This window comes from Neocloeon triangulifer, unplaced genomic scaffold, assembly GCF_031216515.1.
Source record: "Neocloeon triangulifer isolate White Clay Creek 2 clone unplaced genomic scaffold, ASM3121651v1 ptg000001l, whole genome shotgun sequence".
Classification (NCBI taxonomy): domain Eukaryota; kingdom Metazoa; phylum Arthropoda; class Insecta; order Ephemeroptera; family Baetidae; genus Neocloeon; species Neocloeon triangulifer.
Window position 1 is genome coordinate 1,057,990 of NW_026775544.1, and position 12,908 is coordinate 1,070,897.

The 12,908-nt window shown below is 34.7% G+C and overlaps 1 protein-coding gene across 2 annotated transcripts in view; it reads right to left on the bottom strand.

Moving 5' to 3' along the window:
* Positions 1-12,908, bottom strand: part of LOC132195019 (protein expanded) — a 29,310-nt gene that overhangs the window by 8,828 nt on the left and 7,574 nt on the right. Inside the window, exons 1-4 of one of the 2 annotated variants that reach the window (XM_059616717.1) lie at positions 12,022-12,162; positions 9,825-10,020; positions 5,004-5,103; positions 3,736-3,815 (exon numbers count right to left, since the gene is read on the bottom strand). In XM_059616717.1, the coding sequence (XP_059472700.1) occupies positions 3,736-3,815; positions 5,004-5,103; positions 9,825-9,977 (333 nt within the window). In that variant the 5' untranslated portion in view covers positions 9,978-10,020; positions 12,022-12,162. Of the gene's footprint in view, positions 1-3,735; positions 3,816-5,003; positions 5,104-9,824; positions 10,021-12,021; positions 12,163-12,908 lie in introns of those variants that run through there. The other variant, XM_059616710.1, reaches the window with a different exon arrangement.

Sequence of the window (12,908 nt, forward strand, 5' to 3'; positions counted from 1 at the left end):
AAATATTCCGATTCCGGCCGTCGGGGTTACTTCTCACTTGTGAGGGGCCACGAGTCCACTGAGGTGTGCGATTTGTCACCATTTCTACTCCTATGCTGTGAATCACCTTTCAAACATCTTGCCATTTTGGCATTGATGCCAAAAAAGATTGAATACAGGTTCGGTCGAAAATGCTGATGCTCTAACAAGATTAGAGACTGTTAAGTGCAAACAGTTTTTTAAATTATCATGAGATAATAATTAAAATCTTCCAGAATTAATAATTATCAGTTTCTGCGAGTAGAAATTATGTAAGGTTCGCAAGATCTCTCTTTGACCTTTCATTTGTGTAAAATGTTTGCTTCAAACAAATCATTTTAACAAAATCTGGAATATTTAAAGGACTTGAAGGATCAATATTCAGTAAAGTAACAAAAATATTGAATATGTTAATTTAAAAAATAGCTTCTAAAGTCAACAATAGGAGAAACGCAACAGAAAATAATAATTAATAAATGATAAATTATTTAACCGTGTTATTATTTTATTTTCAAAATTAAAACGTTACTTACTACTTAAATTCTAGTAAAAATTAAGCTGAAAATTGCTTTGATCGTGAATTGAAAATTATATTTTATTATTTTGTTAGTTTTCTCAATGCAAATCAAATTAATAATATGATCGTTCTGTTCTTAAAAAATTTGAAATGTAAATTAATCCCAAAAATTCTAACAATTTGAATCCCCTCCAGTGAATTATGAATTATTCTATCCGAGGCTGCTGCTTTTTAGCCTCAAGTTTGTGGCAAGCATAAATTAATATTTGTCCGCTCCAGATTTGAGATTAGCCGGCAGCCCACGAAAGAACGAAATCCTTGGCTCGGCAGCGCAGGAATTCAAACCGCTACGGGGCACAAAACATTGGCTGCTATGCTATATAATAAAACTTTGCAGACCGAAAGCGAGACGGATTCCGGACACAATCAAAAACTAACTGACCGCACACTTCCATTTTTTTAAATTCACGTATAGGGACAATCTTGAGAAGAAGAAAAAAATAAGAAAAACGATCCCATAAAACATGATGTGTTTTTAATTACGGTTTAATCTTTTTTATATTTTGTGGTCCAATCGGAGATGCACGCAAGGAACCATTTTTTGTTTTGTTATCCCAACGTACTTAATTCGGTAATAGGTGCGAGCGGCTCAATTAATTTCATTAAGGTCCGGTTTTTGCCTCTCTCTGCGCCTAATTTCGTTTGACGCCCAGTCTCGGCTGCGAACATGACTTTTAATGCTGAATCGCAGAGGAATTTATTTTTCATGCATAATATATACAAGTAATAAAACAAAGGGCGGAGTAGCAGCGCAGAATGCTACAAAACTCGTTAAGCGCGGAATATAAACATGGAGCTGGAATATATAAAAACAAGAATGGCAGCTCAAAAACGACGACTGCTTTTTCATTCATCCGCGCGCATCAGATGGCCGCTTCAGGTTTTCTGAATAAATTTCACCTTTCATTTTTGTTGCGAGCTACAGCGTGGCAAAAACTATTTTATTTCGACATCCGCCTGAAAAACAACGAGCGGCTTTGTTTCAAATAATCTCCTCGTAGAACAGGATTTGTCAAAGGATTGGTGCTCGCGGACGTGACTTTGAGATATTGAAATCCGGTAATGAATTTCATCATTGAATTCGAAAGAATAACACAAAATTCCTGTAAAATCGGAAATAAGTGATCAAAAATTTGCACTATCAAATGATTTTAGCGGGAAAATGTTAAATTTTGATTAATCCTTGTTTTATGTATGAATTAATGAATTGCGATTTTGATTTCAGTCATAAAATTATTTCAAAATTAATAAAAAAAAATTACTGGCGAGGCCCTTGAAAAAAATTACCAAAAAAAATCTTGGAACAGGACTTGCAAAATAATTTACACATGTATATAGATAGTAAAAAAATTAGGATCGCGTTGAGGTGATTAAAGAAGAAGTGCGTCTCTGACTACTCTTATGGAAAAAAGTGATAAATTGTTCCTGAATAAATCGCCCGAATGACGTGAGCTGTCGAGCCAAAATATCCAAGGTGCGGGTTGGCTTTTTAATTCTTGCGCAAGGCCAAAAAGGTAAATATTGCCTGCTCGCGCGAGTTGTGTGTGCCTGGAATGTGAAGGTTAAACGATATTAAAATAGAGAGACAGCTGCGCGCTCTCTCTCGTTCTCCTCAAGATGGAAAAACAATTTCTCGCATGAGAAATGAAAATTATCCGCGCGGCGCCTCCTCGATGGGCACACGCACCATTAGTGCCGGCGAGGATCGCAATAATTGGTTATATCTCGCGATTGATTAAGAAAATGACCGACGCGAATGTTATGATTCAATGTAATATCGCACCCGTGGTGTTGATAATTTATTGGCGTGTTGCCATTAAAGGTGAGAGAAGAACGTCCGAAAGCGTCAGTGTGAGGTGCAAACGATGGAGGAATGCAACGAAGACCATTTTTAATCATTGCCCAAGAGTTTTTTATTAACTGAAGTTGTCCTTCTGAGATGCAGTTGAAGTTTAATAAGTATATGAAAAACAATTCAAATATGTAGCTAATCAAACAGAGAAGAAAGAAATGAATAAAAAATAAATATTTTATTCGGTTAAATGAAATACTTAAAGAATGTTAAAGAACTGACAAAAAAGATATAGTCCTACATGTTGTATCTTATATCTGGATAATTGACTAATCATTATTAATTTGGGTAATTCATTTAGAACTAGAACTTGTATATGAAAAGTGATTTATATGTCTTATTATTATTTTTATATAATAATCCTTAAAGATTGGTTTATGATGTAAAAGAATATTTCTTGTATTGTAATTAATACACCTTATTTAGTTGTATAAAAAATATTGATTTTAACTTTCTATTTTCTTACTTTTAAAATAAACAGATTAATTTAAAAAATAATAGTAAATAAAATAATGAGAAATAAAAAAATAGCTAAGCAAAATGTATAAACAAAATTTTTAATTACAATTTATATATTTTTATTCAATTTTTTTTAATTTGGGGTGTTAATCTAAATTACAATTAAAATTTGGGCGGATATTTTTAGTTCTCTATTAAGCAAAATATTTTTAGTGTAATTTGAATGGAGGATCGCCAATATTTCGAACAGGTTGAAATTTGATGCCGACGGCGCGGTGCGATCGTTGTGTGTGTTTCAGTGCCGCGCCATGGGCAAGAACATGCATGGGAATGCGATACAAACACTGTAGTCATCAACAGCATCGTCAAATCAAGGCAACAACAACACGTTGCTGCTCATTTTTATATCAGAGCCAAAAGAGGAATTTCCAGGGAGTGCCCCTGCGCGCGCGAGTTTCTGCCATATTTTTTTTCAAGTGTTGATTTTTTTATTCTTTTTCTCTTCTCGAGACGAGCAGAGAGTCGAGTGCGAGCTGTTTTGAATTTTTTCATCTGGCGTGAGCGAACATATAATGTTGTTTTTGCGACAGGAACGTGTGCCAAAATGACCCGGCAGACATGCAAATGAAAAATTTATTTTTTGCTCCACAGCTGGACACACCTTGCAAGGGAGACAAGCATATATTTGCATACTTTAATAACGCAAAAGAAAAATGACACGCCGGATTTTTTTTTTGCTGCTCATTTAAAATTTGGTTGAAAAATGCAGAAAACGACTGGTTGAAAAATGCAAGGTAAAATAAAAGTGATGAAAAAGGAAAATACTCACGAAGTTGGTCGGCGACCTCCACTGCTTGGAAGCGTACTTGGCTAATTTGCTTTCAGGATCTACGAAGAGCCATTCACCATCTGCGAAATGAATGAAAGCCATTAGCATAAAGTGGAATGTTTGCAAATTTCACGCTCTCCAGTTAAAATAAAAAGGGAAAGAAATAATGTTCCTTTGTTTTTTTCAAGTGCGTTTGTGTTTGTCTTTAAAGCACTTTTGACAATGAGAATAAAACGAGAGGAAAACCGGCAGTCACGAATTCAATTTAAACAAATTCAAATGGTGGTCATAGAACAGCAATTGGATTAAATTGTTTTGTTATTATGCGTAGGCATTGTTTTTTTTTTTTATAGAAAAACTGAAAATTAAATCAATTGGAAAAATTTACCACAAAATTTATTACATTTCTTTCAATGAGGATTTTGTAAGATCTTAGAGTTTCTATTGATTTGATTTATTGCGGTGGCCTTAGGTATCCTTCATGCTCCAAATCTTATAGGGCGATTGAGGAATGTACCTCCAGGATCCATAATCTATCATACACAAAATTTGTGTGTGGTATGAGTGAAAAAATGTTTGATGGAGGACAATAAACGAATTCCAGCACCCATGAATTATAATTTTTTTTTCATAAATAATAATGCGTTTATTTTTTATAAAAAGAGCGCGTGGAGAAACGTTGGCCGAAGAAGCATCAGCGGGGGCTCCTGACACATTCCTCGGCCAACAATGATCACGACCATAGGAATTCCTTATTCCTTTATATCAACAACAAAATATTAAAGGCTTATTTATCTGCATGCAGTGAATGGCCTAGCTGGCATCGAACGAAGAATGCTTTTCAAAGCGCACCACAATGAAAATGTATAGAGAGAAATGAACGGCACCCGATCAAGAAATTATTATATTTTTTTCCACATCCATCACACACTTTAAAAAATTAAAATATATATAAATTGAAAGCAGAAATCGGAATTTCCTAGATTGGCAACCAGGAAGAAGAGGAAAATTGGAGCATTTATGTTTTTTTTTCTTCTTTGGAAAAAAAGAGCCAATAATTAAGGCGCTTCTTGGCACCTCGATGGCCCCGCCCGTGGTCATTAAACGTGGCCGTTACTCACAAAACAATATCCATCACGTGTGTTTGTAATTTATCGTATTTTACACAACTATTATGGCGCAAGCAGGAATTTCTTATTTCCATTAGAGCTATCTCGAAATTCGTGATGGCATTTTGAGCGTATGAAAATGACAAATGAGGTCCTTACCTTGCATAACTGAGAGTCCGAGGAGTTCAGAGGCGAGCATGCCCATCCCAGCCAGATGTCTTCGCGTCTGGGACAAAAGATCTTTGACTCGCGACTTGGCCTGTAACAATGCAAGAGAAACGACGCTTCAACACACTGTTCCAATCAATCATCCTGTATACATTTTTTTTCAAGGGTCACACCAGCACGCTGATAAAAATAAAAAATACAAAATATTTCACTTGACAAGGTACAAGACGAAGCACACCAAAGCAAACAGCTATAGGGAGACCCTGTCAGGCCACGAAAGGTCAAATTTTTCAGTTCGCACTCCCGCCGCGAGAACAGGTTTGAATACATAAAAAAAAAATAGTTATACATCTATTTTCCAGGCGTCTATTGAGATTTTAAAAATTATACATTCGAATGAATCTCCCTCGCAGAGAGAGGTAGAAAAAATTTGTATTAATAAATTCCAGCAGGCATTACCTCATCGAGCTACTGTTTATTTATGTACTCCACAGTGGAATTCGCAATAAAAATTTATGCGCTACCGAATTGCAATTTGTGCTCCTTTATTATTATTATTATACTTGCATGTGTATAAAAATTCAAGAGAGCAGAGAGAAAGATATCTCTTACTCGCTCGGTTGAGTGTATAAAAAAAATAACATAGCGGTGAATAGTTTTCGCGTGAATCATCTCTTCTTATTTTTCCTTCGCACTTCGCAATGCGATAAAGAAAAAAAAATCGAGTAAACAGACAGCACCGAGAGTGTATGTTTTGCGGTATCTGTTAATAGTCGATTGTGCTTGGCTTATGCAGATAAATGGGAGCAAATGTAAACATACGCATAAGACGCTTAATATCGGCATACCTTGGTGATCGAGGAAAATATGAAAAATACGTGACGTCAAAGGATTTTCGCACAGAAATTCCTCGTTGAAAGTTTTTGCAACATAAGCGACGATTGAGGCGGAGAAGAAGAAAAATGATGTTGAAAGAAAAAGATGCCATCCGCAGTGGCCTTGGGTTTGGCGCATTTTTTGCCACGACCGTTTGCGTTTGTTGTGAGTGAACAGATTTTAGCAACAGACACAGCAAGAATGGAAATAAGTTGAGTTGCAACACAAAATATTAATGTAGCAAAGAATTAAATTTTTTAATACTTTTCCACAATTCTTTGTGATGTAAATGTTCTCCCAAAGGTGTTTAAGAATGTAAATCGGTTAATTGTTATAAATCAACTTTAAATTGAGAATATTATATAGAATTAGAGTAAAATATTTAAAAAAAAAATGTCAACAAATCAACAGAATTTTGAAAACCAAATAAAAGAAATTATTTGTAAGAGATAAATTATGCATTTTAACACGAAATAGCTGAATTCGGATCAACAGTAACGTGCAATGTTGCAATTTAAAAATTGATTTTTCCATTTTTTTCTCTACAGGAAAAGTAAAAGTCTCAAAATAGTAACAGTTAGTGGAGTTGGCTTGACTTTTATAATATTCAAATAAATATATCTTTAAAAAAAGATTGTTTTTAGACTCAAATGTTTTAAATTTGGAATGTAATTATGTAAAATTTTGAAGTGACTAAAATAACTTTACTCTATTTTAAATGCAGATAGAAATTTAAATTTAAAATGGAAATATCGATTTGCATGCAGGCTATAAATTATTTCTTAGAATAACTCTCGATTCGCTAAGCTTATAGAAATAAAACGTTCGCGGCGGTAAAAAGGAATTTTAAACGAGGTGTTGCAAATCGGCCAAGAAGTCTCTCTGCTTTTTGTTCGTTTGCGGAGCGACTCGGGAATTATATTTTATTTGAATAGGACAATGTCAGTGTCTCTCTCACGTATGCACGCAGCAAGAAAGAAAAAAAATGTATAGTCGCACAAAAGACTGCAGACGGACCCCTCATTGCCATTCAGTGGGTACAAAAGAAATTGGCGCTAATTTGTATTCTGGCCACGCAAATTTCGTCAACTCGGCGCGCATGTGAGTGAATGCGTGTTTTCGTGCGTGCAGAGTACAGAGAGAAATGACATTAGACGCGAGAGAGCGGAGTGGAGACCATGTTTGTTTGGCCCCACGGAAACGTTTGGCACCCAACTTGGTATTGTAATTATAAATAAATAAATAAATTTAGATATTCTGCAAGAGTACGACTTTAGTGCGACATGTCGGTATGAACATTGTAATTGAGCACAAACGCAGGGTTCGTAAATTAATTAAATCGGTGTTTTTATCACCTCTGAATATTGAAAATCTTGTTTTAAAAATGTGTGAACATTCCATCTAAACATTTTAATAAAAAATTTGAAACTACTTTTGTGTTTTCTACCTCACTGTTATTACGTATTAGTTATATTTGTGAATATTTAATTTTAAACTAGCCAAATTAAGAACACTTGATAAAATTTGATAAAATTAAATTATTGTTAATTATTTAATTTAATACTAGAATAATTTAAGCTTAAATTTAATATAATATGAAATACCAGAAATATTGCACAGAAATATTTTTTTATAAAATATAGAAAAATATACATGAACAAAACTGTAATGATAAATTAAATTAAAAAGCGTCAAATGCTTTCAATTAATGGATCTTTGCAAATTGTGTCTAACAATGAGAAAGATCAATAAAAAACAAAAATTGTGTAAAATTTCAATAACGCACGCTAACAACAATTTGGAAATTTTAATTTGATTGCAACAGTTTTGATTGTCGCGGCTCAGAAACCTAGATTTCCATACAGAATGGAGGAATATATTATTTTATAATTTGAAGAAAGAATTCCGCCAAGTCATCTTTGTCAGGCCAAGGAAATTCCTGGGCCGCTGCAGCTGTTACGAAACGCGAATCTCTCTCCATTATAGGTTATAGGCGCTGCTGCATTGGCCCGTTTGTTGCACGTCTTTGACCAAGAAAGCAGCAGCATCATTCATACAACAAATCCACACAGCTCGAAATTCAACTTTCTTTACCTGCAGCGATATAAATTAATACACACACAGGCCCTCCTTTGCCGCCACACACGTGATTCATGCGGGAAATATTTTAATTCCTTTATTGCACCTCGCGCAATTCAAGCGTACCGAGGCTAATTCAGTGGATAACAATTTAAACACGGCGATATTTTTATTATTGTTGCCACTGCTTTTACTCGGGCAGAAAAATATAATTGAGAGACCACCCGAAGCAGGAAACCTGCAATAAAAATAACTGCTGCCGAGTGACGAAAGAAGGCCCAATTTGAAAAGTAAAAAAAAAATTGAAATTCTAATGAATGGAAATCGGTGAATCTCTGACATGTTTATCAGGCCTGATTTACATATAGAGCTAATTTGGTGCTGCGCGCGTTGTTATGGTAATAATTTGGTAATTTGGGACACGCTTGGTTTTGCATACAAAGAGAATAAACATGCACGCATTTTAATTTCAAATCCACGGCAGAGACAGATGGGCTGGCCGGCCACGAATGACCTTCGCTTGATTTTTTTTAACCCAGGATGACTTTCCTCATACAGTAGTTTTTCTTTCGGAGAAATGAAAAAAAGTGCAGCCTGTTGGAGATGAAAATATTTCCTGTTACAAACGGTATTATCATTGTCATTTTTTTTAAACTACCAATTTTTGAAGAAAAAACCGTTTTTATCTTACTTTTCTGAATAAATTATATAAGTTAAAAATCTGATACATTTCTTTTAAAGTAAGCGACGGCGCAAACTGACCCGCTAGTGATGCCTCTTACAATAAGCCAGAATAGATTTCATGAAAGAACGTGGGATTTTATTAATATGCCGCGACTGTCTGCTTAAAAAACTTTAATACAATTAATACGGCTAAAGAAAACATAAAATTATGGTATCGGTATCAAACGTTAATTCCAAACTGAACAAAAATTGCAGTTCCAGCACACACAAAAATTTAACAAAAATAAAAGAATAAATTAAAAACCTTTTTTTATTTTTTATTTGCAGCACGAATAAGAATAACCAATAAAAATTTAGCACAAAAATTATGCATTAAATCCAACCTCCCATAAAATATCAAAATCTGACCTTCCCTTACCCCAACCTAATCCACATCCTTTCTTAATCTTTTCTCTCTTTTTTAGTGTTCATCTTTGTTTGACATCATCGCGTGGACCAAAATAAGGATATGCCAGCAAAAAACGATGATTTTGTTAATAAAGTTGGACCAAAATAAAATAAAATAATAATAAAAATAATTAATTGGGCGGTGCCTTCTGCACCACTAATAAAGGGCACAGGTTGACAAGACTTTGTCTTGGCCTGACCCTAAAAAAAAAACAATTACTACTATTTTTTCCCTTAAAAACCGAGTTCAGGGAATTCAAAACGAGATTAATTTGTGAACAATTGTGTTTCCGTGTTGTAGATGCATTCCGATGAAAATCATTTCCACCGCAGAGATAGCACGAAAACTAATATTTTACTGCATTCTTATCACTAAATAGGGCGGACGTGCAATAGAAAGGCACACACGGTATGCTCGTTAACCAAAGTTATTGACCCCTAGTCGCTTTTCATTTCGGTGTTTGCGTGTGCATTAGGTGATTTGCTTTTCACCTGGTCTCGCTAAGGATTTGAAAATCTATCTCTGGACAAAAGCATACGATTTTCCTTTTAATTCCCTTGAATTTGTAAAGAAGTTAAATCGTTCTATAATTTAACAACTTTTTGATAACATTAACCCAAAAAATTTAAAAAAAAAATCAAAATCATGATTATGTAACAAAAACTGATAATTAAGCTGGGTTTTTTTTCAGTTAAAGATCAAATTTGAAAAACTGCCAAACTTACCTCAACGATGAAGTGGAGGGGCTGTCCGGTGAGGAGGTTGACTGCTGCATAGCGCAGCGTAGGGGAGGACAGGGGTGCTCTGCAGTGCTCCACAGGCACCCCTGTCCGATAGGCAGGTGCAGATGTGCCAGCAGCGCTGCTCGCGCGCCGCATCCTTCCGCCACAACTACATCATCCACGGTGCCTGCCCACCAACCTGCAAACACACACGTCACCCAAATCAGAAAAAATTTCATACAAAAGGAAAATTATAAAATTACAGGAGGGGACGAAATTTGAGCAAAACTCTCGATTTTGCAAACAATGCAATAAATAACCAATATCAAGTCGTAAATCGAGATCTTTCTTATCGTCTGGCTGAAATCAACAGGACGATAAAAAAATTCCGCTGAGGTATTTCAGAATTATTGTTTCATTGCCCATTGTTATTGCGGTTTTATTGCCGAAATCAATTAAAAAATAGCTGCGAGCAATAAACCTGCAAAAGTCTTCGATTTCTTAGATATATTCCCTGCTCGCGGTAATTTATTAATGAAATTCGTCGGCGTATCACCGGCTGCGAATCGGAATAAATTTCGACGGCAAAATCGATATGCACTTGCGGTGTTACTCATGCAAAGCGCGCGCGAGAGGCGATAAAGTTGGGAAAAAATCGAACGCGGATGGTGAAGGCATTAATCGCAATGCATATAATTTTCCCAGAAGTGGATTTATGATGATAATACACTTGTTATTATACTACAGCAGCCTGTATTGTAATGGGTTTACAATCTGCCCCGGCAGAGACATCGTGCAACCGCCATTATACAGCCATGCATGCAAATATATATTAATAATATTCAACTTCGGCGATCCATCATCGCGTTCTGCGCTCGAGAGCATAAATTTTACAACATCCGATTCGCGGATGAATTGCTCGGCGCTGAATAATAATTTGACGACGCGTAAATTATTTTTATTTTTCCTCGTCAGTGAGTGTATAGAAATAAATTTAGTGACTTGCGTGTAATTTTTATGTGCTGTGCATAAATAAATAATGATCAGGTAGAAGGCTAGGAAAATAATGGTGGAATTCCAGCGTAAATGGTCCTGACCGCCGCGGATATTTTGCAATGTGGACCTTAGGCTGCAAAATACCGACACACAAAAATGGTTAAAGTTACACAAAGAATAAACTATATTTAAAAAAAAACTAGTTTGTCTGAAGGATAATGAAATCAAAGCTAAATGCAATGAGATAATATTAATATAATTTTATCGGTTTAAATTTACATCATAGAAAGAAAAACAAATTTTGTTTTCAAAGAAAATTTGATATTAGCTGACTGATGATCATATTTAAATTTATTTAAACAGCAGGTTATATTTAAATATGTTTTTAAGTTTTAATTACAGAAAACATTAATATCTGAATTAAATATTTATTATAATAAAAATTTTAGAAATATTTTTAAATTATAATAAATATTATATTAATTTAAACTTGCTTTTTAAAATCCTATTATTTTAAATTTTTTATTTTTAAAACGTTTATTAAAAACTTTCAAATGTTGTTTTTGGCGTTGCAATTTTGCTCAATGTTATTAGAGCGCAGGGAGAAATTATTATTTTGCGGCGTAAAACTATAAAATCAACAATAATAAAGCTTTCCACAAGCTCAATATCAATGATTTCATTTTGCCATTCTGATCTGGATGAGTAATATTTTGGAAGTTTAATAAAAAAAAATAACGTGACAAGACTTTTCAGAATATGCCTCGATTAAAATCTATTGCTTTTTATCTCCCAAATTATGTCGAGGATATGATGAGAGACTCTTGTGACCCATAAATTAGTAGTTTTAAATTCAGAGCGCAAAATTGAGCAAAAAATTGCTTGATGCTTGATTTGATCAAGCACATGAAATATATTTTAAGGACTCCTTGTTGACATAGTCAAATCAAGTCTTTACAACAATATAAGCCATTTTCGGCTATTATTTGAAATTTAACAAACCATTGTTGTAAAGACTTGATTTGACTATGTCAATAAGGAGTCCTTAATAATAACAATAAAAACATAAGAATGAGATCTTTAAATAAACTTTATGATCTGGATGAATTCAAAACTGAAAGGATTCCTTCAAAACATAAAAAAAGTCAAATTATTTATGAGTCAGTTATGCGAATGAAAGCAAAAATTAAACGAGAGATTGAACCTGTACATGCAAAAGTGGAAATCGGCAGCAAACGCACCCGAGCGTGCAGGATTTCAATCGTCGTCCGCCAACAACTATAAGTAGCAAGTAAACGGCGCGTGTAAATTGTTTGCAACACACTATGCAGTTGTTATTGTTGATGTACTGCAGACGTCCTCTCGTCGTGCAGACTTGAGATGGAGTGTGCGCCGGCCGCTCTCGACACAATACACACACATAATCTTATCTTAAAAAGAAAAAAATAATAATAATACGACTGGCGCATTCCTCGGCGTTGTTAATGCGTGAAGGAAAAATGCCTGCGTGCAGCGTTTGTGTGTCACGAAGCGGCCGTGGAAATCGAAATTATCAATGCTTTTTCTCATCAGTGACTTTTTCTCAGACTTTTTTCTTGTGTTTCGTTCACACCTGGCTGCTGAGATTGACTTGTTGATTCGATTTTTCGGGTGGGTCTTATTTCTTTCCAACAAGAACAGCAGGTTTGGAGGAAATTTGACACCGGCAGCAGACAAAGTAAATAAATAAATACGCTCTTGAGAGACTTTGTTGTTGCATCAGAGCAGCAGATATTCCCACAAAAGGAGAAAAATCTTTTGGAATATATTTAAAAATAAAAGGGGCGATAACTTTTGGGCAAGCGTGACCGCAGCAGAGAATATCAAGTTTCTATATCTCGCTTCTATTTCCGAAAGCATAGCATAGGATTTATTATGTAAATTATTTCAGTCTCTCCTTACAAAAAGAACGCGAGATTATATATTCAAATATATAATGGAACGTGTGCTGAATTATTGCAGCCATTAGTTGGGTATTATCACATGAAAGAAAAAGTGGGATAAGAATATATTATTTTTATTTAGAGACACTAATGGTAACTACAATCAGTT